The 24,521-nt window shown below is 39.7% G+C and overlaps 1 protein-coding gene across 1 annotated transcript; it reads left to right on the forward strand.

The window, feature by feature from the left end:
- The first annotated feature begins 10,643 nt into the window (after positions 1 to 10,643).
- Positions 10,644 to 24,018, forward strand: LOC105035051 (equilibrative nucleotide transporter 1). The gene is made up of 2 exons (XM_010910444.4): positions 10,644 to 11,274; positions 23,126 to 24,018. The coding sequence occupies exons 1-2, from the start codon at positions 10,683 to 10,685 to the stop codon at positions 23,854 to 23,856; spliced, it is 1,323 nt and encodes a 440-aa protein (XP_010908746.1). The 5' UTR covers positions 10,644 to 10,682; the 3' UTR covers positions 23,857 to 24,018.
- Positions 24,019 to 24,521: the final 503 nt, after the last annotated feature.

The following is a 24,521-nucleotide window of genomic DNA, read 5'->3' on the forward strand; positions in this document are numbered from 1 at the left end:
AAATAATATTTAATAAAAAACTTGGATAATAGTGACATTCACTCAGAATTACATTACGAGAATTGATTACAAGACTCATGATTCCTAAAGCTAGAACTGGAACTTTGTTTCCATCTCCAACATTCAGGAACCTCTCGCCTTCATCAAATCTTCTACTGACCTGCAGACCCTGCATCGAATTACAAATATGATAAGGGCTTCCGGTATCCAATACCCAGGCAGTAGTATCACAAATCGAAAAGTTGCAAGGAGTTATCATATAATTACTTTGCTTCTTCTTTGGCCTGTTCGGGTCCAGGGAGGCAATGTATTGAGGACAGTTCCTCTTCCAATGCCCGTGCTTCTTGCAAAAGAAGCACTCCGCCTGGCTCTGGTCATGCTTGCGCTTCTTGGTCTGACCCCGTGCTACTGTCCCAGCATGAGATTGCACCTTCTTATTTTTCTTCTTCTTGTTCTTCTTCCCCTTCCCAAAGGGTTGACGACGAGAAGAAGACCCTCCCACTACATTCACCGACTCCTTATGGAGTTGGTGATCCTTCTCAAAGTTCTGCAGCAACCCCAACAATCCGTGGTAGTTTACTGCAGGCTTTGTCATTCGAAAATGAGTAAGGAATGGGAGGAAGGACTTGGGCAAGGAATTAAGGATCGCATCCTTACCGAGCTGCTCGTGCAGAGGAAAGCCCAATTTGCTTAGGCGCTCAATCATCTCGATCATATACAGTACATGATCAGCGACTGAGGCCCCATCCCTCATCCGAGCATTGAAAATAGCACAACTAGTTTTGTGCCTTTCAACGTCGTCAGGCGTGCCAAAGGAGTTGTTCAACATTTGAAGCATCTCCTGTGGCTGGACGTTCTCAAACCTTCGGCTGAACTCGTCATTCATTGCTGCCAGCATAATACATCGAACGGTGGTGTGGTCATTGAGCCACTTCAAGTAAGTGTCTCGGATCGCTTTACTAGCGTTCGGAGCTGGCTCCTCAGGTGCTGGATCCGTTACTACATAAAGGATCCATTCATGCTCAAGGACGATTTTCAATTTTCGATACCAGCTATCGAAATTGGGCCCCATGAGCTTGTCATTATCTAATAATGACCGGAGCGACAGGGTAGTGGCCATAGCTGCTTAAAGGAAAACGAGACCTCTATTAGTACATAAATTAATACTAAAGACTTGGACTTTAGTCTAAAGTTTTTCCCAATATTTTTACGAACTGGTAGCCTCATCCTTCAATTCGAGAAATTACTTTAATTCCTTAATGGGTACTAGAATCCACACAGACTACACACGAGCCCAACTTTGGTTGGTCAACCCATGTGCATCTATGGGTAGGTTCTTAACCAGTTGTTTCTCTAAACAACTTCTAGTAATTTATTTTGCCCCAGAACCTAATCAGTAGGCTTTGGCCTCCACTAAAAAGATCTGGTTAGGTCCAACCATTAACATGACTTAATTTAGTGAATCGGACCAATAAATGATCAGGCCCGACTTTGGCCGGCCAACCTAACCACCATCAGAAAGACTCAATCAAATTATCATATTATGAATAATAATTCCATTAGCCAATGAGCACCAGGCCTTTGGGCCTCCAATGATCATTGAACTAATGGACTCATTATCATTCACTTAATGGGAGGCTATGACTTAGTTATCATTATAACTTAATCATTTTAGGGACCTAATAATTTTGAGGATTTTATTAAAGAATAGTAGAGAAAAATCATCCAGCCAATTTCAATCCTCCCACTGACTTCACCAAGTCAGATTAAAAAGGATTTAATTAAAGCTGGCATTAGGAGCACCTAAATCAGTCTTACTGATTTACCTAATGACATGGGTGAGCTCTAATCACCAAGTGATCTAATCAAAATCTAACTTATCAGATTGGCCAGGTAAGTGAGATCAGTGGTGGGGATTTACCATTAACTCGTCAATGATCGAATCAATGCGAGTAGCTCCCGTTTAAGAACCACTGGTCAAAACTGCCGAACTTACCTTAGACACCAACCGGTTCATTAGTTTTAATTTTGATCAACTTAGTAAATAGAGCTCCACCGCGTAGCCATGAATTAAGTCCATCTTGGTCTAGTTAAAGACATGGACCCATTCAACTACAACTATTGAAGTTGAGTCTAGAGTATCCTTGACCTAATCTAATTCAACTTTTGATTAGATTTGACCAATTACTCCAATTCATCCATTTTTTAAACTAACCTTAGGTCTAACCCAATTATGGACCTAATTCATCTAACCCATTGACCCAAAAGTTTATGCAATTGTCTTAGGTCTTAATTCATAATTCTAGACCTACTAGACAACACTTAATTCTTTTAATTAAGTACTTGGGCTGATGGGTCAGGGTTTGGCATTTCGAAAATAATTTTTAAATTTAAAAGATTTTATTTTCTGTTCACCAAATGTGTTAACTCATTTCACAAACGGGTCAGCACATTTCATAAACAGCAATTCTATTGCTCATTTCATAACAGAAAATAACTCAAAATAAATTATAAATTTTCTTTTAGATCTAATCTAACACATTCATGATAAATTTCTTAATTAAGTCCTTTCGCTGCTTCATCGGCATGGGATATAATTGCATCGGCACCCCTACCGCCATAGGAGACCCCATCGAATGGGAAGAGAGGGCCTTTAAACCCTACTTTTCTCCTATGACCGGACGGCCATGGCAACCAACCCAATTAGATTACTTGCTACTTGGATCATGTATATCTAAATATACAAATTTTAAAATTTAAATTTTGAATTTCAAATTTCAAATTTCAAATTTCAAATTTTAAATTTCAAATTTGAGATTTCAACCAAATTTCAAATTTTGAATTTTCAATCTTTGAATTTTAAATTTTGAATTTTGAATTTCAAATTTTAAATTTCGAATTTCAAATTTCAAATTTCAAATTTCAAATTTCAAATTTGAGATTTCAACCAAATTTCAAATTTCAAATTTTGAATTTTGAATTTCAAATTTCAAATTTCGAATTTCAAATTTCAAATTTCAAATTTGAGATTTCAACCAAATTTCAAATTTCAAATTTTGAATTTCAAATTTGAAACTTCTAACAAATTTCAAATTTCAAATCTTTTTGAATTTTGAATTTCGAATTTTGAATTTCAAATTTAAACTTATAGATTACACCTTAATCTACGCATGCATATGTATATCATATTCTAGAACCTGGCTCTGATACCAATTGGAGCAAAAATTTAGTGCAGGGGCAAAATGGTAATTTTAAAACTTTTTCAAAATTATTATTTTACAGCGGAATTATTAATTAATCTTATTAATTAATACTAATTAACTCTACACTAGGATCTAAATATGATTCAACAGCATGCATTTAAATTTGAAATTCAAATTTGAATCAGTAAACGTTTTACAGTACTGTGTTCAGAACACATCACCTTTTGCGGGTAGTCGATCACCGCAATCTGATCACCGTCGGAGGGCTCTGATCATCACGTCGCAGCCACCCAACTGTCTGGCCTCTGTGGATCGTCCACACGAAGCTCCCGTCTGATCAGCTCCTCACGAATGCTAGTTCGTGATTTCACCCTTTTGATGGCAGATGTTGATCGAACTCCTTCGATCGATGTGTGCCGACTTCTCGGACACTCCAGATCGTCTGCACAGTTACTTGAGAGGCTGATGGATCTCTCTCTGAAATTTGGTGGACTCACGACACTCGTGGCACACCAATCTCACTTCCCGAACCCTAGGTAGAAACCCTAGGGTACACACCAAAAATCCTGCGCCCAATTTTCTCTCTTTTCTTTCTTTTTCTCTCAGAAGGTTTTGGACCTTCACCTTGCACAGAAGCCTTCCTCATACCCCAAAGTTTCTCTCCTAATTTTTCTACGCACGTCCCACCTTTCTCCTCTTTTTTAAAACAACGTCGAACGTGTCTTATCCGCGTGAGAGAATAAAGATAAGAGGTTACACATTTGAATTCAAATCAAATTTGAATTCAAACGAAAACCAACTTATCCCTATCCTTTTGGGCGTGAGAAGAGAAGGGGCGTGGCTCTTTGTGCGTGGAAAAGTTTCACGAGAAACCTTTTCTCGTGTAAGTAATGTGGCGCACAAAATGGATAAGGATGAAAGGGCAAGTGATAAGTTATCCATTCAAATTCAAACATGCTTTGAATTTGAATGGCTAACTAATTAATTTATGCATCCATATGGCACACAAATGAGGAGTGGGGAAGGGTTTTACGTGAGAAAAATTTCACGAGAAGTTTCTTCTCGTGAATTTAAATGGGTGCAAGGAAGTTGGGTGACGCAGGGAATTTAAAACAAGGTGGTTTGATTCAAATTGAGCCAACCTAGTTTAAAATAGGTTGAGCACAATTAGACCAAATTAAACCCAACATAATTAGGTTTAATTAGGCTTAATAAAATCCTAATCAAATCAAAAATTAACTAAACCTAACCCCTGATCAAATCAGAGACTAAACCACCTTAGCGATTAGGTCAACATTTAACCTAATCGGGTCAATCCAAACTGAATCCAATTCAATTGGACTTGATCCAAAAATAATTATTCAATCAAATTGAGTTAATTAGTGATTAAATCACTAATTAAATCTCTCATAAATGTTGAGTCCAAATCCGATGGGCAATCAGGCATCAGAGACCATCGATATGAAACCCTGATCAAAGAGTTCAAATTTTAAATTCAAAATTCGAAATTCAAAATTTTGACCCCGGTACCCAAAATGTGTGGAACTCATGATTAGAGAATCCTAATTCTCAATCATAGAGTTCCAGATAGATAAGACTCATAATCAGCCATCAGATCAGAAAGGAACCTCTAATGTGTGTGACCCCGCAGGTTCGAACCTAAGCCGGTAGCACAGGAACCAATTTCTGTACTAATCGAAGTGACCATCTAGCAATGGTACCCGACAACCGGATAGGTCGAATAATCACAATCGCAACATTCAGAACCTACGTGAATATGGTTACCGTATAATTCATCCCTTTTGACCCCTGTGTTTAGGATGACTCAGGGTTAAACTGTCAACCCTGATGATATCATCTGAATCGTGCTCAACTCAATTAGTCCTGTGACTCCTCACTAGGACTACCCTGGCCAAGGTTTTGCTAAATTGAAACACGACTGTACACAGCTCCTAAACTGGAGTGGTCAATCCCATCTTGACACACGCACTGACAAGTCAAGTACTTGACTACACCCAGCAACCTTCCATCACTGAATTAGAAATTCAGGTAGTCCAGTGCCTAAGTGCAGTGAGTTGCTTGCAAGTCACCGTGGCGGTCTCAGGTCGGAGGGACATTTATACCCATATCCCATCGGAGCAAATCTTGACAGCAGAAATAGCTCCGAAGTTGGTCACGTTCAGTGCAGATGTACCATTACATCTCACCTGTATGCCATACCAGTGTCTCCACACTCTTTGGTTATGAGGACAACCAACCCATATGGCACACAACGACCTATGCTCGATAAATATTGTCGTCCTTGGTAACAACGTATCATTTGGTCGCGAACATGTTTAAGGACTAAACGACAAATCCTCCTTTGTCGAGTCTAAATAGTCCTAAGGACTTCACCACAACACAGGAGTTCATTAGAAGATGAAACATTTATGATGAAAAAATACCAAAATAACTTTTATTTATTTATAATTCATGTACTAATACAAAAGGAGCACAACCGTCAACAGGCTGACGATTGACTTTGGGACACTATTCCCAACACGAAGTCCGGCTCCCGTACGAGTACGGACGAAGTCTACCTGTAATTGAAGTCGGGGGCGAAGTCTGGCTCCCGAAGGAGTCCGGACGAAGTCCGCCTGTAATTGAAGTCGAGGGTGAAGTCCGGCTCCCGTAGGAGTCCGAATGAAGTCTTCCTACAGCCAGAGTCGGGGATGAGGTCAGACTCCCATAGGAGTCCGGGCGAAGTCTTCCTGCGATTGAAGTTGGGGGCGAAGTCCAGCTCCCGTAGGAGTACGGACGAAGTTTACCCGTAATTAAAGTTGGGGGCGAAGTCCGGCTCTCGTAGGAGTCCGGACGAAGTCTTCCTGCAGTCGGAGTCAGGGATGAGGTCTGGCTCCCGTAGGAGTCCGGGCGAAGTCTTCCTGCGATTGAAGTTGGGAGTGAAGTCCGACTCCCATAGGAGTACGGATGAAGTCTACCCGTAATTGAAGTCGGGGGCGAAGTCCGGCTCCCATAGGAGTCCGGACGAAGTCTACCTGTAATTGAAGTCGGGGGCGAAGTCCAGCTCCCGTAGGAGTCCGGACGAAGTCTGCCTGTAATTGAAGTCGGAGGCGAAGTCCGGCTCCCGTAGAAGTCCGGGCGAAGTCTTCCTGCAGCCGGAGTCAGGGACGAAGTCCGACTCCCGTAGGAGTCCGGGCGAAGTCTTCCTGCAGTCGGAGTCGGGGACGAGGTCCGGCTCCCGTTGGAGTCCGTCCGTCGTGAAGAATCCGGTCGACGCTGGTGGGGGCTTGTCCGTCGGCAAAACTTGGGAGTGTTGCAGAGGCTTGGCTGCCAGAGAGGTTCGGAGAGATGTCGTCGGAGGTCGGAAGTCGGTTGGATCCCCGGAGGGTCACTCCTGTCACGAACTTCGGCTGGTGGGTATTTTATACCCAACATAGGACATGGTAAAAAAAATACTGAGTTACTTATCCTAGTACCCACCGATGTGTGTGGGCCATTTGATGTGCAGATCAGAGATGGTTATAGCTACTTCATTATCTTTACCGATGATCTGTCTAGGTATGGGTATGTATATCAGATGAAACACAAGTTTGAAGTCTTTGAAAAGTTCAAAAAATTTAGAAATAAAGTAGAAAAACAAACAGGCAAACCCATTAAGGTTCTTCAATCTGATCGAGGAGGTAATATCTTAGTTAAAAAATTTTGAGATATCTCAAGGATAATGGCATAGTCTCTCAATGAACTCCTTCCAAAATACCTCAGCTCAACAGGATATCCGAAAGGAGGAACAGGACCCTATTAGATATGATCAGATCCATGATAAGCTTCACTGATCTATCCTTATATCTTTGGGGACATACATTATTAACTGTTATTTACCTATTGAATGGGGTTCATCAAATTTCATTCTTACCACACCGTATGAGATATGGTATAGTAAAAAGCCGAGTCTAAGTTATCTTAAGATTTGGGGATGTCCGGCCTATGTCAAAAGATAGATGGCTGATAAATTAGAGGATGGATTTGTAATAGCTCATTTTGTAGGATATCCAAAAGAATCCATGGGATACTACTTCTACTTTCTACAAAATCACAATGTGATTATGAGTCGGGATGCCATATTCCTTCAAAAGTTGACTTCATATCTTTTTCACTTGAATTTATATAGCTTGACCTCTTAAATCTTACTTTTTTGAGTCTTCAAGATAGAAGTCTTAAGCATCTGTTGAAATATAGTTCTAGCTTTCTAAAACCTCTCCTCAAATACTTAAATATCTTATTAGTATTAATCATATACTCATATATTTTGTTATCCATCAAAATCAAATATTGGGTCAATATAAGGAGACCAAAAACAAAGCAGCCAACAATAAAGGACGATTCTCAACCATTTAGAAAGTCAAAAATTTCATAATGTTCTAAAATCCATTCTTTTCATAGTTAGGGTTTTAAGGGTCGAGATACATTAGACTTAGTAGTTCTGTGGAGATGAGATATTGGGCCAAGGTCTATGAGGGTTGGTACCTTCCCATATAGTGGTCCTAAAGCTTGATTGTTGTAGAGGAAAGTTGCCTCAAAGTGAAGTGGGAAAATTGAAAAAAAAGATGAAGAAATATTGGGCTTGAAAATAGGTCCTAGGATCACTAGGTTGGGGGGAATTAGGAATGAATATCTGGAGATTTGCAAAAGAAAGAACCCTAGAGGTTTTTAATTCAGCTTCTTGTGTTCATCGAACTGTTTGGTCGGAGATGAAGTAGAAAATTTTATGGTGGTGAGAATTTGGGAATGATAGAGAGCAAAGATTCTACAAGAAGATCGAAAAGAATGGCCGATTTTGAAAAGGGACAAAAGTGAGATTTGCTAGGGATGTTGCACATTGTGCAGGTTTCCATCAAAGAGAATACCCAAAGAAGATATGATACGTGGCATGGATTCTCAGAGTCAGTGGAAAAGATTTAATGCTGCTAATGTAATCCTAAGACAAGATTTGATGTTAGGCTTAAAGGTGAATTAATCCTTACATTAACCAGGCCAACAGAAGCTTATCTCTAGTCCTATTATGACTGTATTTGTTACATTTTGTCACCCTCCTAACCATCAGATAACAAGATGGGGGGGGGGGGGGGGGGGGGGGCGGGGGGGTTGGGGATGTGTTGCTTGTACCGTGTATTTGCGCAAATAGGCTCATGGGCTTCCAAAATTCAAAATATATAAGCAGTGTGCCATGTTAATGATCGGGAAGTTGATTAAGGCCGGTTAAAGAGTGGTGAGACAATTATGAGCGAGTGGACAAGTGGATAAAATTTATATAACTTTGAGATGATAATGTTTAAGGGCTGGTGTAACTATAAAAGAGGACATCCTAGAACAATGAAAATTCTATTTTATCTTCTTCTTTATTTTATCTTTCTATATTAGTTTTTTTACCATAGATTTCTAAGAATAGTTGGTATTCCGTAAATCTAAAAGTCCTATTTTGAGGCAATTGAATCCAATCCTATCCTCTTTGAATTTTTGATCTTCTATTGGTAGCACGTCGTACACAATCTCTTCATACTGTCAAATTATTTGCCATTCCCTATCTTTGGTCAGAAAATTAGGAAACACTTATTTGTATTTACTCTTAGAAATTAATGAAGTAGGCCCAGCAGTTAATGAAGTGGCCTGTCTATGAAGAAGAGTCGAGACTCTCACCATCTCTCTTCATCGCGGCAACATCATATTTCAAAGAAAAAGCTCTCATGCCCCATCTTATTGACGGTTTGATTGGATGAATGAGCTGAAAATTTTATTGGATCTGTGGATGGAACCAGTAGAACTAGTTAGACAATAGGTTTCCAGGCTGGAGTAGATTTATATCTATAACTATCCATATTATTTTGGAGTGGATTGGCCTGAACACTTTTTTTTCTTGTTATGGATTTGAGCCAGTTCACTTCGAAACCAATCCTAGATAGTTAATAGTATAGGCCCACCCAGCCTATAAGCATATTATCTAACTAATTTTACTGGTCCAATCCATAAACCCAATAAAATTTTCAGACTATTCACCCAAATTGATCCTAATGCTTTATTTTTTTCCTTAATGACTCTCATTAATCTATTAATCCAGACCTTTATTATTCTAGGATTGATGCAATATCGGACAGCTCCGAAAGCGACCAAATCTGCTTCTAGATCCATCCGCATGAAGCATAGTCTATCTCTCTCTATATACAATTTTGCTTGAATTAATCAAGTGGGCTTGAATAAGCCAAATATATCACTCACGAGAAAGCCTTAGTGCACCACATATGGTGCAATAAAAATATATTGTTCTACCTGATTGGGCCACGTAGCATTATTTTTCGATGTACATTTAATACCTACAGTTTTAATTTTTTATTTAAAATTTTGAATGATGAAAATATCCTTCATTTTTTGAAAAAATTATAACATCTTATGACTATATTATGATATTCTGCAGTTAAATTATGACTTTCTGCATAACAGCAAATCATAATTTGACCATAGAATGTCATAAGGATTAGAAAAGTATTTTCATCATTTAAAAATTTTATAAATTTTTAATAACGAAAATGTCCTTCGAAAAATTATTACTTTTTGTTGTGTAGAAAATTATAATTTGACTGCAGAATATCATAATATGGTCACAGAATATCATAATTTTTCAGAAGATGAGGGATATCTTTGTCATTTAAAATTTCAAATAAAAAAGTAAAACTGCAAGCATTAAATATATATTAGAAAGTGATGACTACATGATCCAATAAGATAGGATAATATATTTTTATATGGTGCACAAAGAACTATTCTACCACACGCTTAACTAACTCATTAATTGTGAGTCAAGCATTTAAGCCCAGTTCAAGCCCAATGTCCCTTGTCCTGGACAGCTGGCCTATTGTTTGACAGCCTTACCCTGGTTGGTCAAGTTGGTTAGTCATGGGTTTGCCAGCCGAATTATTTTCATAATATTATTAAATATTTTTTCATGCATTTTTTTTTCTTTCGAGATATCAGTCACAATGCGTTGCCTACACTACTCTGCGGAGATGTTTGGTTGGAGAAAATGGGTCTGGAATCAAAATCGGAATGGATGACTTTCATTCTAATTATTTGATTGGGAGGAGTCATATTCCGATTTCGATTTCGGGATAAAATGAAAATGATTCAATCTATATAGAACTCAATTTTTATTTTTTTTATAAATTTAAATTTTTATTTTAATTTTAATTTTATTTTTATTTTTTATCATAAATCAAACATTTGAGATGATTTGATTATTCTGACTCTAATTTTAAACTATTTTGATTCTCGTGTCCATCCTGACTCCGATTACAAATCAAACATCCCTGCATATCCTACCGAGCTACGGAGCGACCCACGTTTCAAATGAAAACTAATATACGCTCCATCCCGACTCTCCAAGCTCCACGTGGCCCGTTCTCAACCCCAGCAGGATCCCTTCCTTCCAAAATGGGGAGCGAGGTCAGAGGAGACAGAGACGAGATGGGGTTAGGAGGAGGGGCGATGACCGACGAGCGGAGGAACCTCCTCGCGCCGCCTCGTTTCGACAACGGAGATGAGGAGGCGTCCGTCGTCGGGACCATCGGGGTCGTCCCCAAGGACGGGTTCCACGTCGCGTACCTGGTGTACTTCACCCTGGGAGCCGGGTTCCTCCTCCCATGGAACGCCTTCATCACTGCCGTCGATTACTTCAGTTACCTCTATCCGGCGGCCCCTGTGGACCGTGTCTTCTCCGTGGCCTACATGCTCTCCTGCCTCCTCCTGCTCCTCCTCATCGTCGGGTGGGCCCACAAGTCGAGCGCGCCGGTGAGGATCAACGCCGGGCTCGCGCTTTTCACGGTGGCGCTGCTCGTCGTGCCGGTGATGGACGCGTCGTATGTGAAGGGAGTGAGAGGGATTTATTCGGCCTACGACGTCACTGTCTCCGCTGTTTTGCTCTCCGGCATCGCTGACGCGCTCGTCCAGGGAGGGGTCGTCGGGGCCGCTGGCGAGCTCCCCCAACGGTACATGCAGGCGGTTGTTGCCGGCACCGCCGCTTCCGGTACCGATTGTTTCCTCGTTTTCTTCTTCAATCACTAATTGCAACTTTCTTTTTTAAAAAAATTAAGTGATAGCTAATTAGAGAGTCTTGACGAGAATAGATTACAAATGATTTTGATTAATAGATTGGAGATTAGAGTAGCAAAATAGGTTTACGTAGTTGCGAAGGAAGATAGTTATGAAGTAAATATGAAGAGAATCTTGTGGGAGGCATTTTACCCTTCTTGTAACTAATTGATTAGTTAGTTAACGGCAAGGAGGAGGAGAGAAGTGAGCCCACCACACATATGATTCTATGTATGCATGCAAGAAAGTATGGAATATGGACAATTCATTTCCTTTCCAACATTCCAATGCTTAAGCAGCATAAAATCATTGAATCTTAAGAGAAGCTGCTTGAAGAATTTAATTAAAAGGAAGAATGTATTATGTTAAAAGATTTGCTTATCAGAATATATGATGGTGGCATGGGCTCCTTAATAGCTCCTTAAGATACGTACTGCACCAATTCTTCTAGGTGCATACAGAATGTACTATGATGACTTTGGCTGCTCCAAGTAGTTTTCTTAGTTTTGTTTATAATTCTTCACGTATAATATAAGAAACAAAATCTAGTCAACTACAATATGGCACGGATTCTTGCTACATCCATAGAATGTCACTTAAGGCATTGACCAGCAAACCATTCCATAGGTTGTTTGCATTACTGATTATCTGCATGTTATTTGGACTAGAAGTCAATGTGACATTGCTTTGATATTCACTAGCAGCTTATCATGACTGCCTGGAAGGAGATTTTGGTAGTTCTGTCATTTGATTACAATAGAGAAATCTCTGTTCATTTAGATGCAAATGGCTGCAAGGCATTGTGATTTCATAATTTGGCCCTTCTTGAATACCTATAAATTTAGAAATTGGTATTAAATCCTTGTTTAAGCTTGACCCTAGAATCGGTGGATTGTAAGCTTCTAGATCCCTTTCTTATACTAATATAAATAATTTGCAGAATGAAGTTTATCATTCTGCTGCTGAATATCTTTCTCACTCCAGCTCTAAAAGATCTGACCTGCCAGGCCTTACTAATTTTGCTTGATTATTGCTGTGATTTAATTGTCTTTGGAATATGGGCTACTTTTCTATCATAGTTGATCTTTAAAGCATGGCCCGCCCAGAACATCTGGTGGAAGGGAACCAGAAGAGCTGGCAATCATTTAATGATTTGATTTAGTAGCCAGTTAATATCAACTCAGCTAGAAGTCCTTTGATTCATGTGGCAATTTACTAGTTTGATCATGCAGTGCTTAGTTAAATAAAAAATAATTTGTGGATTATGTGATTGATCCTCTAACAGCCTTATGTTATAACTTTAAACATGTCATGATTTCTATCTATTTTCATGACTGAGTCTGGACCATATTTCTTTAAGGGGAGGAAAGTCTGGGAGGGGATCTTGTAATTTATCTTTATTAGCATCTTTTTCCTTTTAAGCTTTTTAGATCATGCAATTTGAGACAATAATAAGCTAAAATTATTAAGATTCAATTGGTTCATCAACAAGAGCTAGTTCACTTGGTGAAGACATCAAGTGTGGGACCCTAGTGATGTAGCTTTAGTATTGCCCTCACCCTAATTTGGCAGGCTTCCTTGCATCCTATTTTCAACCATGAAAGAAGGGGAAAAGGAGAACACTTGGTGTGTTAATGATGATGTTTGTGGCATTAAGTTTTCTTAAAGCAAGATGTTAAGAAAATTTTTGTGTGGAGCATGAGTGAATATTGGGGACTTTGAGGTCCCAAGTCATATATTAAGGAATGTAGCCTTTATATGGTCACATGTCCGATGTATCCCTTCTTTTTGGCAATTGGGTGGGCTATTAATTTGGTGGGCTATTAATTTCTTTAATCTTGCTTCATTTGTTTTAGATTATCAAAGTGCAAATTCCTTTGATGTTCTCAAGATCATGGATTTACTCTTCTTAAGCTCTTAAAGATGAAGAAACAGTGAAGATATTTTAAATTTGCAATTATTTAAGGTCTTTTAGGATGCCATTAAAATGATTGCCAGAAAATTGTGATGGAAAATGAAGAACACTCGGGCTTTAAGAAGAAGTTTCAGAAGTCATACTGAAGATTTGGTACTTCTTTTTCTGCCACTAAAGCAGGTGACTTCTATAGACTCTTTTCAATGCAACTGTTTATCAACCTGGAATGTCACCGAGGTTTTGGAAGGTGGATTGTCATCCAAGGATTGCTCTATTCCTTTAGAAAGTTGCATGCAACTTCTTCCATGTCGGGATGTTCTTCATGGATCTGGCCTGCATATTTCCCCTTACCACGACCTCTGAGCAAGTGTGGAGGAAATTACTGCACCTGTCATCTTTGAATGTCAAATGTCTACACAAGTGTGGAGGCGCCCCCTATCCCTAATGCAGCTGCTATCTCATCCTTCTCATAAGACACCTTTCAATATTCAAAGGGGAGAGGTTTAGGAAGAAAGGAGAAGAATGAGGCAATCTTCATGTGTTACATTGCTGACTAGATCTAGGAAAATATATGTCTTCCAAAACACCCTCCCAAGTGCTAGATAGATCTTGCTTAAAGCTCTCTTCTTGTTTTAGAATTTGTTCAGGCCATGGCCACTGGGGAGTCTTTGGTAGAAGGGAAGTCTATGGCTTCAACATGCAACTTCTACATCCCTTATGTAATTTAGGGCAAAATACTCACAGGAATTGTAGTTGGTGAACAAACTTATGAGAAATCCTTAAAGATGTCTGTGCTATATATCCCATTTAACTGATAGAATGGCACTGCTTGCATTTCCTGTTATATTCCACTGAATTTCTTTCATGCCTTGGGAACATTTTTTTCATTTCAAAGACACTCAAATTATTAATCCTTGATGGAGCTTTGAGGTTTTAACGCTAACCTATGTGACCCTCACCCAACCATCTATTGACAATTTAGCCTAGTCAACACTTTCAACCTATTACATTTGCTAAAAGGCAACACCAAACTCTGCTTAAAATATTCCAACATAATGACACTCAGATGAATGATATACCTACAGGATTTCATATCTTTTCCATCCAAAAAACTAACTTATTATTTAGCCCCTGAGTGAGGTACAAGGTTCTAAGACAACCTGTGTAACCTTATCCAACCTTGAATTGACAATGTAAGTATGTAACCGTGTAATTGTTGCTCAACATCCATGCTCTAAGTTTAGAACCAGTAAAAGCAATTTTTATCTAGGAAAAAGGGACATTGGAATACAATAAGGATGAACTTTTCCATGAATTGAGAAGATCAGTTTACAATGCTAATGGGCACTCCATTAGAATTCTACCACATTTTATCAATCTGCAAATTATCCACCAAAGATACAATGTTATTTCAGCAATAAAGGTCATCAAAGATGCATTGAATAATCAACAAATTATTTGTCTCTCTTGACATTATTAAGCAAGTAGTTTTATTCTAAAACAAGAGCATTCTCCAAAGCATAAGCCTTGGGTTGATTCATGATTTTGCCCCAAGATTCTGCATGAGGAAACAAATATCACCCTTTAGCATCTGTACATACTCTCTATACCTACACAGAAAACTGCCAGTGGAGTTAACATTGAAATGCCTCAAGCATATTCTAGAGCTCCCTCCTTGGAAGAAAACATTAAGTCACTCATTAACATTACACAACATGCTACTACAATTAGTGATCACAAGGTCCATAAACTTGGTCTCAAATTGGAACTCATAAATAGGGCAACCTTTGTAACACCCATGAAATGCTCCTTCACAATTTAGTTTTAATCACCACCATTCTTCATATGCTTTAAACATGCTTATGCTATAGACTTTGGGCTTCTTGAGACACTTGGATATACATAAAATATTAAGCATTCCCTCTAGTTTGCTTAGAACTTCCACACAAACATGCTAAATGCAGAATCACCTGTCTAGTTCTCATATGCCTGCACAAACAGCTCTACATGGTGCTGATTTGCAGAGTTTGTCTCTTTTGATGTCTTTTCTTTCCAAACAAGGGCATAGTGAATGCTTGTGAAAAAACTAATTGATTCATGTATGATGAAAAAGTGGAATACAAAGGCACTTAGGCAATATTGGCGGAACCATCCTAAACCGTCCAGTTCGGGGCATACCGAGTGGCATTAGTGGCGGATTGGGATGGTTCCAGCCTTCAAATCGAGAAACCAGCAAAAAAGGTCGTGAGGGAGAAGGAAAGAGGGAAAAGAGAGGGGGGGCGAGAAGGGAGGGAAAGGAAGAGGGGGGAAGAGAGAGAGGGTGGCGAATGGCCCGCGAAGGTTGGCAAAAGAACCCCAAAGGGGTGTGGAGGGGTAGAGGAGGGGCTCGCCCTCCAATTCCCTTGTTTTGTTTGAAACAAGGGTTTCGGATGGGGGGGCCCTTTTTTATTTTGAAAATATTAGGTGAAGTCGGCAGTCCCCAGCTTCACTTAAATTCCATAAAATAAAAAAGAAGCCCTCCTCTGGGACCCTGTTTCAAACGAAATAGAGGAACCGAAGGGGGAAGCCCCTCCTCTACGGCCCTCCATTGATCATCCGCCACCCTCTCTCTCTCCCTCCCTTCTTCCCTCTCCCTCCCTCTCTCTCTCCCTTCCTCTCTCCTATTCTCCTCCTCTGCCGTCTCTGCCATGTTAGGCTGCAATCCACCAGCCTTCTCTCTCTCTCTCCCCCCTCCCTCCCCCTCTCTCTAGAGCTCTTTTCCTCTCTTCTGTTATCCCTCTCATGCACCCTCTTTACTGTGTCAGAATGGGCCTGGCATGGAACAACATGGGGACGTATTGATCCATGCTGCCAGGCAACCAGTGCGAGCCTAGGTACCGACACAACGATCCTTGCTCTTAGGGTTTGTTAAGAAAGAAAAGGAATGGTAGAGGGAATAAGAAGAGAAACGTAGTGGAAAAATTCCGCAACCAAAGAAGGAAAGTGGTACATACCACTGAAAGTGATGAAGTAAAACTCTAAACCTTAGTTACTTTAAGTAAAGTGAGTGTTGGAGTAAATTCAGATGCACAATAGTGAATCTCTCAACAAGGGATTAGAATAGTAAGAGCTCAGAAGCAAGTGTAGTACCCCAAATAAAAGTGTCCTGCTGCTATATTCTAAAGTTCTAAAGAAACCACATGATTGAATTACGGATAGAAGTTTACATTTTCTATGTAGAGTTTATGTGGTAACTCTTGACATATCAAGCATATATAACTATTTGATGCTATAAGCAATATAAGCCATATTTCTTTTCAAGAGATGCATGCTGGGAGGAAAATGGAAATTTTTAACTTTAAATCTAGAAGAAAACTCATATTACAAATCTAAGTTGAAATTATTAAACTAAGCCATTTAAATGTATATCTTGACCCTCTAAGTTGAAATTATTAAACCAAGCCATTTAAATGTATATCTTGACCCCTGCACATTATGCTTGCATTGTTGATTTTGATGGACACCCTAAATTCTCGAAATGTTGGAGCATAGTTATTTAACATGGATTGGACTGACCGATCAAACCAAAATCCTGTTCTGCAATTGGACCCTAATTGCATCTAACTCCATGAAACTTGGATTGAACCTTATGGGTGAAACTAGTGGCTTGTAGATTTTAACTCCTGACCGTAGACGTGATAAAAGGAACTCTGAACCACCAAAACAACAATTGAAGTATGTTGATTTGGTGGCTCACATAGATTAAATGGATTTAAGATGTTGAGGTTTTTTAACAATCACCTTTTGCATCACAAAAGATAAATATACTTCATTTTATTCATTTGGATATGTTCAAAAATTTATGATTTAAAATTAAAAAATAAGTTCATCATGTGTTCCTATGTTATATATAATTTTTCTTACATTTTTTTTAAAAAATACATAATTCATGATTATTTCTATTTATGATGTGACTAAAAAGTAGATTAGTATATTGATTCATGTTGTTTAAAGTGTAGTAGTTAAAATAGAAATTTATTTATTGATAGTTATGCATACATTTCTTATATTACGTGTACTTTTTAATATTTATGTTTAAACCTAGTCTGACTAATTGACCCATTAGTAGGACCGAGGACTCAGCCCATTGGCCAGGTAGATCTCTGGTCCAGGGATCATCGCTATGTCACAATACTGTTTTGTAAAGTGTTAACATCTCAGCCGCTGACAGATGTTTTCAATCTTTGTGACATTACGCCCCTCATTATGCTAGGCCTATGCCTTGTAGAAACTACTTTGGAGAATTTTGTATGCTTAATGTACTTTGTATAATTCCTACAGAGATTTTTAAGCACTAACTACTATATCTTTTGATGACCAACGGGTAGGTCTTATTGTTGGAATATCTTGCTTGCGGTAACATCTTATGTTTTCTGGCCTCATTTAAACCTCCACATCTTAGACCCTAAACCAAGCTATAATGGTGCTTGCTTGCCCACTCTTAAAATTATGAATTATCCTAAGCATGCTTGCTATCAGGATAGTGAAGAAAATTACCTCATCCAATCCAAGGTTTCAATATAGCCAACATTTCAGTTACAATGGAACCCCTCTGAAACTGTTATGTCCTATAGTAACGGTAATAACATCCATTAATCACCCAAATTAGCCTGGAAAATAGATGTATAATGGCCATTATTAGCCATTCTCAATTGGGAGTAACAGAAATTTACAGGAAAGTAATGGTGTTATTTGTTGATGTCACAGCTTACCAATTAAGAAACATATATTTTCTTAACTGGTGTTAAGACTTGAATTTTAAAATATTTTATCATTCAAATGAACAGCGAAAATGTTTTATAGCAATGGATCTCTCTAGTTGTATAATGGCCTTTATAGCAGAGTAACTGCTAAATAGCAGTTGTTATTTAACTATCATTATTATATATAAATTGTAGCACAAAGTCTTTGAAACAGCTACCGTAAAGAGAAGCTATTTAAAACTTTGATTTAAATCTTTGAGACACAAGCATGCAACGTACAAGTCGCATGATATTGGCCTTCATATGTAACTTTTGATTCTAGATCCTTCTATTAGATTGTGAACATTTTGCAAGAACCAACATTTGCCGAACCATCCCAAACCGGACGGTTTAGGACATTCCGAGCCGTATCGATCGCAAACCGGGATGGTTTGGCCGACCAAATCAAAACATCAGACAAGGGAGAGAGAAAGAGGAAGAGAGAGAGAAGGGGAGGGAAAGAGGGGATGATGCCGTTGGGGGTCCAGCAGTGGCCCGTCGAGATCGTTGGAGGCCCATGGAGGCCTCCATGGCTCAGTGTTGCCCGATAAGACGTTTAATTGAGAGATATATAGAGAGAGAGGGGGAGCGACGGTATAGGAGGGAGGCACAGTCGGCAGAGAGGCCGTCGGAGGGCACCAACTGGCCGCCATGGCCATCAGACGGTGGAAAATGTATGGACCGAACCACAACCGTGGAATAAAAGCGACTATCCTTGTTCAGTTCATCATATTTTTTTTAAAATCGACGATAAATAATGAAGCCAACAATGAGTTTGCTGACTTCACTGTTTCAAAAATTTTTTAAAAATCTGAAAAAATAATGAAGTTAGCAATGGGTATACCGGCTTCACTTAAGTGAAATCAACAAATCCATTATCGACTTTACTATGATCAGAATTTTTTTAAAAAATCAGTAAAATAGGGGCATCGTCCTTTATTCACATCCGGAGCATCGCAGACCACGATTGTGCTATCCGACGATCATGACGGCCAGCCGTAGGCCCTTCGACAGCCTCACTGACGACTTTCCCTCCCTTTTTTTCTTTTCTCCCATCTCTCTATATCTCTCTTGATCATGATTTGGAGGAAGGCCCTCCGAGCGTGTGCCAACGGCCCATCTGTGGCCATTGCCAGCATCTCCTTCAGCCACACTCCCCTTCCCCCTCCCCTCCCCCCCTCTCTTTTTTTTCCGATTTTCTTCTCTTTTGTGTTGGTTCGCATCGATCCAGTCGGGTATGGATCCATACCAACTCATATCGCCGGTCGGACGGCACGGATCTCTGTTCCGATTTTGTGGACTTTGGCAAGAACGACCCAAGGGAAAGCCTTATTTTCCTTACCAAACCTCCTTTGCCACTTATTTAAGGGACATGGCAATGTGTCTTAAGTATCAACATAGCTTTTTCTATAGCAACAATATCCTTGTCGGCTTTAGCAGCTTTTATCATCTTCATCAATGTAAAGCGGTTTGTCGAACCGTCCCGAACTGCATGGTTAAAGACATTCCAAGCTGTACCAACCACAAAATAGGATAGTTCAGCCTTTCCAATTGGAACACCGGATGAGGAACGGGGTAAGAGAGGGAAAGAGAGGGAGAGAGAGAGAGAGGAGGGGAGAAAAAGAGGGGACAATGATGTCGGAGGGATGGCGGTGGTCCGTCGAGGCTGTCGGAGGACCATAGAGGCCTCCACGGCTCAATATTGTCCGATAGGATATTTAATTGAGAAAGATAGAGAGGGGAGAATTGAGGGTACCGGAAGGAGATGCAGCTGGTGGAGAGGCTGTTGGAGGATGTCAAGTGGTCATCATGGCCATTGGATGGAGGAAAAGGCTCAAACGGAGCCACGACCGTGGATCAAGGGAGACCGTCTCTATTCATCGTCTTTTTTTTCTAAAACGATGATGAATAGTAAAGCCGACAATAAATTTGCCGGCTTCACTTTAATGAAGATAGCAATCGGCTTAAGTGAAGTCGGCAAATCAATTGCCTGCTTCACTATGATCAAGATTTTTTTTAAAAAATCCATGAAACAAGGGGCGGAGTCGTGGGCTGTGATTTCATTGTCCGGCGGTCATGGTGGCCAATTGGAGACCCTCTGGTGGGCTTTCCACCGGCTTTCTCTCTCTTCTTTTCTTTTCCTCATCTTCTCTCTCTCGACCATGATTTGGCAGAGGAAATAGAGGCCTTAGTGGTCCTCCTAGCACGCCCTCATCCTGCCTGTGGCCACCATAAGTGTCTCCTCCGGCCATCCTCTCCCTCCCTTCTCCCCCTTCTCCCTCCCCTCTTTCTCTTTTCTTTCTCTCCGGTTTCTTTCTTCGCTTTTGTGTCAATTCATGCTAATTCAATCCGGCATAGACCCATACCAACTCGCACCGCTGCCAGCTGGCACGGATCTTGGTACCGATTCCGCGGACTTTAGTAAAGCCCATTTAGTTGTATAAGAATTTAGAGAACATCATTTAGGATGCATAAATGGTAGTTCCAACCAACATTTTCGGCTGCCATTGTTGGAAAAACTTATTCTTTGACATGGATTATGGAACCTTACTCTTTTGTTTCTTTAGTCCTTATAGATAAATGAAAGACCCAAATGCCAAATTAGTCAATTTTTCAGCTTTACATACTCAACTTGACTAAGATAATAATGCAGCAAGCACTTCAGTATATTTTGTGACATGTATTAAAGAGTTATATATTATTTACTTGGTTTATATAGACTAATAATCTGTTTGGATGCTGCATCATGTGATTTGGTGATAACGTCCCTGGCTCCTGATGAGTTTCCAGCGAAGGTCAGGCAAGAGACTTTAACAAGGCCATGGGTTGCCAAGATGTTGTGGAACCCAATAATTGTGCATAACCAATATGAGTGGAAAGCTGATTGTTCTTATCCCTGAAATTTAGGGACAATGGAATTTGTCACCACTCTATTAAACCTCTTCATTATCTACCTACTTTCTTCCATTTCTGTAAACATAGAAGACCTTATCATCAGATAAAGACCATCTAGCATCTAAAACGGCCTTAATTGTCCTATCTCTCCTCCATATTTCTTTTCAGACTTAAGTGATAAAGGTACAAGGCTACTCCTTAATGGCCTTTGGTTTTAATTTCTTTACTAGGGCTACTATTTGGGAAAAGATTTGGAAAAAGTTATCTCCAAATCCAGGTAATGGGAAAAATTATTTGATTCATGTCGAAATAGGAGGGCAAGACTTTTTATCATGTTTCAGGAAGCTCATCAAGTCAATGAAGAGTTAAGAGGCAAGTCAAATTTTTTAGACATAACAACTTATAATCAAGATCCATGGAATCGGAATTGGGATCCATGCCGACTAATCGGCGGGTACGAATCAGTACAAATCCGTACCGGACCGACACAAAAGAGAAGAAGGAAACCAGAGAGGAGGAAAAGAGAAAAAGATGAGAGGGGGAGGGAGAAGGGGGGAGGAAGGGAGCGTGTGGCCAGAGGAGACGCTAGCGGTAGCTATAGGTGGGCTGCAGGTGTGCTTGAAGGGCCACCAAGGTATCCGCTTCCTCTACCAAATCTAGGTTGAGAGAGGGGGGACAGAAAGAAAAGGAGGGAGGGAAGGCCGGCGGAGAGGCTACCAGATGGCGAAATCACAGTCTACAGCACCGCGGGCTCCATTTTTTTAAAAAAATTTTTGAAACAATGAAGCTGGCAAGAGAAAGAAACGGAGGAAGGGAAAGCCAGCGGAGAGGCTGCCGGATGGTGAAATCATAGCCTACGGCGCCGCAGGCTCTATTTTTTTAAAAACATTTTTGAAACAATGAAGCCGGCAAATCCATTGCCGGCTTCATTATTCATTATCGTTTTAAAAAAAAATACGACTAATAAGACGGTCGTCCCTGCTCCGGCCGCGGTTCCGCCCATGCATTTCTGTCGTTCAGTGGCCATGGCAGCTACTCGACGCCCTCCAATGGACTCTCCACCGACTATGCCTCTCTCCGGTATTGTCGCTCCTCTCTCTCTCTATATCTTTCGATTAAACATGCTAGCAAATGATACCTCAACGGGCCACCACAAGCCCACCAGCGGTGTCATCCCCTCTTTCCCTCCCCTCCTCTCTCTCTTCCTTTCTTTTCCTCTCTTTTGTCCGGTGTTCCGATTTGGCCTATCCAACTATCCCGATTTGCGGCCGGTAGGGCTCGAAATGTCCTGAACTGCCCGATTTGGGATAGTTTGGCGAATGCTGCTTGTAACGATAAAGAATAATTTTCTTATGACAACTACTTCCTATTATTGACTAACTAGTTCAAACTGAGAGCCATGACACTGCAAATGTCAGTGGAAATGAGTTGAGCTATGGATCTAAAGACTGTACTCAACAAATTCAATTTGTTACTTAAGAATTCAAGGCATTATAATTTAATGTAATCATGTTCTGAAGTTTCTCTTAGGACACATGGATACTTCAAACTGCACATATATCTAAATCTTGTGTATATTAGATACTAGTCAAATATGGCTAGGATATGGGTTAGATACATTTTTGATGGGGGAAAAAAGTGTTAGTTACTTGATGTATTCTGTTTTAAGAAAAATAAAAAAGTACAGCAAATACTTCCTTGATGCACTTAGGATACTTCCTGAATATCCCCAAGCATGATAGGGCTTTATTTTTTCTTAATGAAAGTTGACCTTTTGAAGCCAGTGATGTTTATGTTATTCGATGAAGCATGGACCATGTTCTAGGGATTTGGATGATGGATAAGTAATCGATTGCCATATATTACCATATTCCAGCCTTTTATATCTTGTTTTTCAAGATTTATGTTGTAAAAAAATATTCTGCTGTATCCATATCTTGTCTGTGTCCATACTTCATAGAATTTCTCATAGGTTCATACTTTTCCTACATACTGTTCCTTGTCAATCCCTAGTTAGCTTTTGAATCTTAAAGACATGCTGATTTAACTTTATTATTTACCCCTGCACCGGAACCTCCTAAGATGAAAATTTTAGTTTTTTCACAAATCTATCATTTAAGTTTCTTTCTTACTCATGGTTTCTGCTCAATCTTATCAAGAGAGGCAAGATTTGAGGTTATAAACCTTTACTGCAGGAGTACTTGTCTCAGCCATGAGAGTCATTACAAAAGCCATCTATCCACAAGATGCTCATGGGTTAAGAAAAAGTGCAAACCTCTACTTCGTAGTCAGTATTGTGGTGATGGTCATCTGTCTTATTTGCTACAATGTGGCAGACAGGCTTCCTGTTGTCCAATATTATAAAGATATTAAATCTCAGGCTCAAAAAGAAGAAAATAGTGAGAAGGGTTCCATGAGTGGATCTGCTTGGAGGTCAACCTTGTGGCATATTATAGGAAGAATCAAATGGTTTGGGTTTGGAATCTTTCTTATCTATGTTGTTACTCTGTCCATATTTCCGGGATACATCACAGAGGATGTGCACTCTGAGGTCCTCAAAGACTGGTACCCAATTGTACTTATCACTGGATACAATGTGTTTGATCTGGTTGGGAAGTCTCTGACTGCATTCTTTCTCCTTGAGAATACTAATATTGCAGTTGCTGCCTGTGTTGCAAGGCTGCTGTTTTATCCTCTCTTCCTGGGTTGCCTGCATGGTCCTGAATTCTTCCGAACAGAAATTCCAGTAACAGTATTGACATGCCTTTTGGGGTTAACAAATGGTTACTTGACTTCTGTTCTGATGATTCTTGCGCCCAAAACTCTGCCCATACAGCACGCTGAGACTGCAGGGATTGCAATTGTTTTGTTCCTAGTACTTGGCTTAGCAGTTGGTTCAATTGTGTCCTGGTTTTGGGTCATTTAGTGAAGTTGTACCATAATTGCCAAATGCTTGGACTCAAGGCTTGCTTTATTTATGCATTTACTATATTCTATGTAAGAATTTGTATCTTGAGTTTGGTATGTGGATGCTTTAGTGATGCTTCAGGATGAAAAATTGTATCAATATAGTCAATAATTTGTGATCTGCGTTATAGTCCATTCAACTGTTGAATGTATGGATGCTCCATTCTGCATTAATAACCTTCCCATTCCCCTATTTCATCTGTTAAGTTTAGCACCAAGACGGGCATGAGTGTTTGTCTGAGGCAGGATGCAAAAATATGCTGCTGTCATTTCTATTGTTTTTGTTCCTTTACTGTTCAACATGAATTCAACAAATTATGGGAATGACTATTCTCTTTCTTTCTTTCTTTTCTCACCACTTGCAACGTGCTGAAATGGAAAGCCTGCCATGGGGAATGGCAGTCTTCATTTTTATGCTTCTGTCGAAAATTAATACGGCAGCGAAAAAGTTGTTTCATTTCATTTTTATTTTATCTCTTTAGGCTGTCATGTAGAAAAGGGCAGATTTTTTGCCATCATGGCCTGGTGTCTGGAGTTTTAAACATAAAAAGTCTTCCTAAATATGAGGGTAAGGCTATGTGCATCTAACTTATTTTAGATTTTTTATTTTTTATTTGGTATAAA

This window comes from Elaeis guineensis, chromosome 7, assembly GCF_000442705.2.
Source record: "Elaeis guineensis isolate ETL-2024a chromosome 7, EG11, whole genome shotgun sequence".
Classification (NCBI taxonomy): domain Eukaryota; kingdom Viridiplantae; phylum Streptophyta; class Magnoliopsida; order Arecales; family Arecaceae; genus Elaeis; species Elaeis guineensis.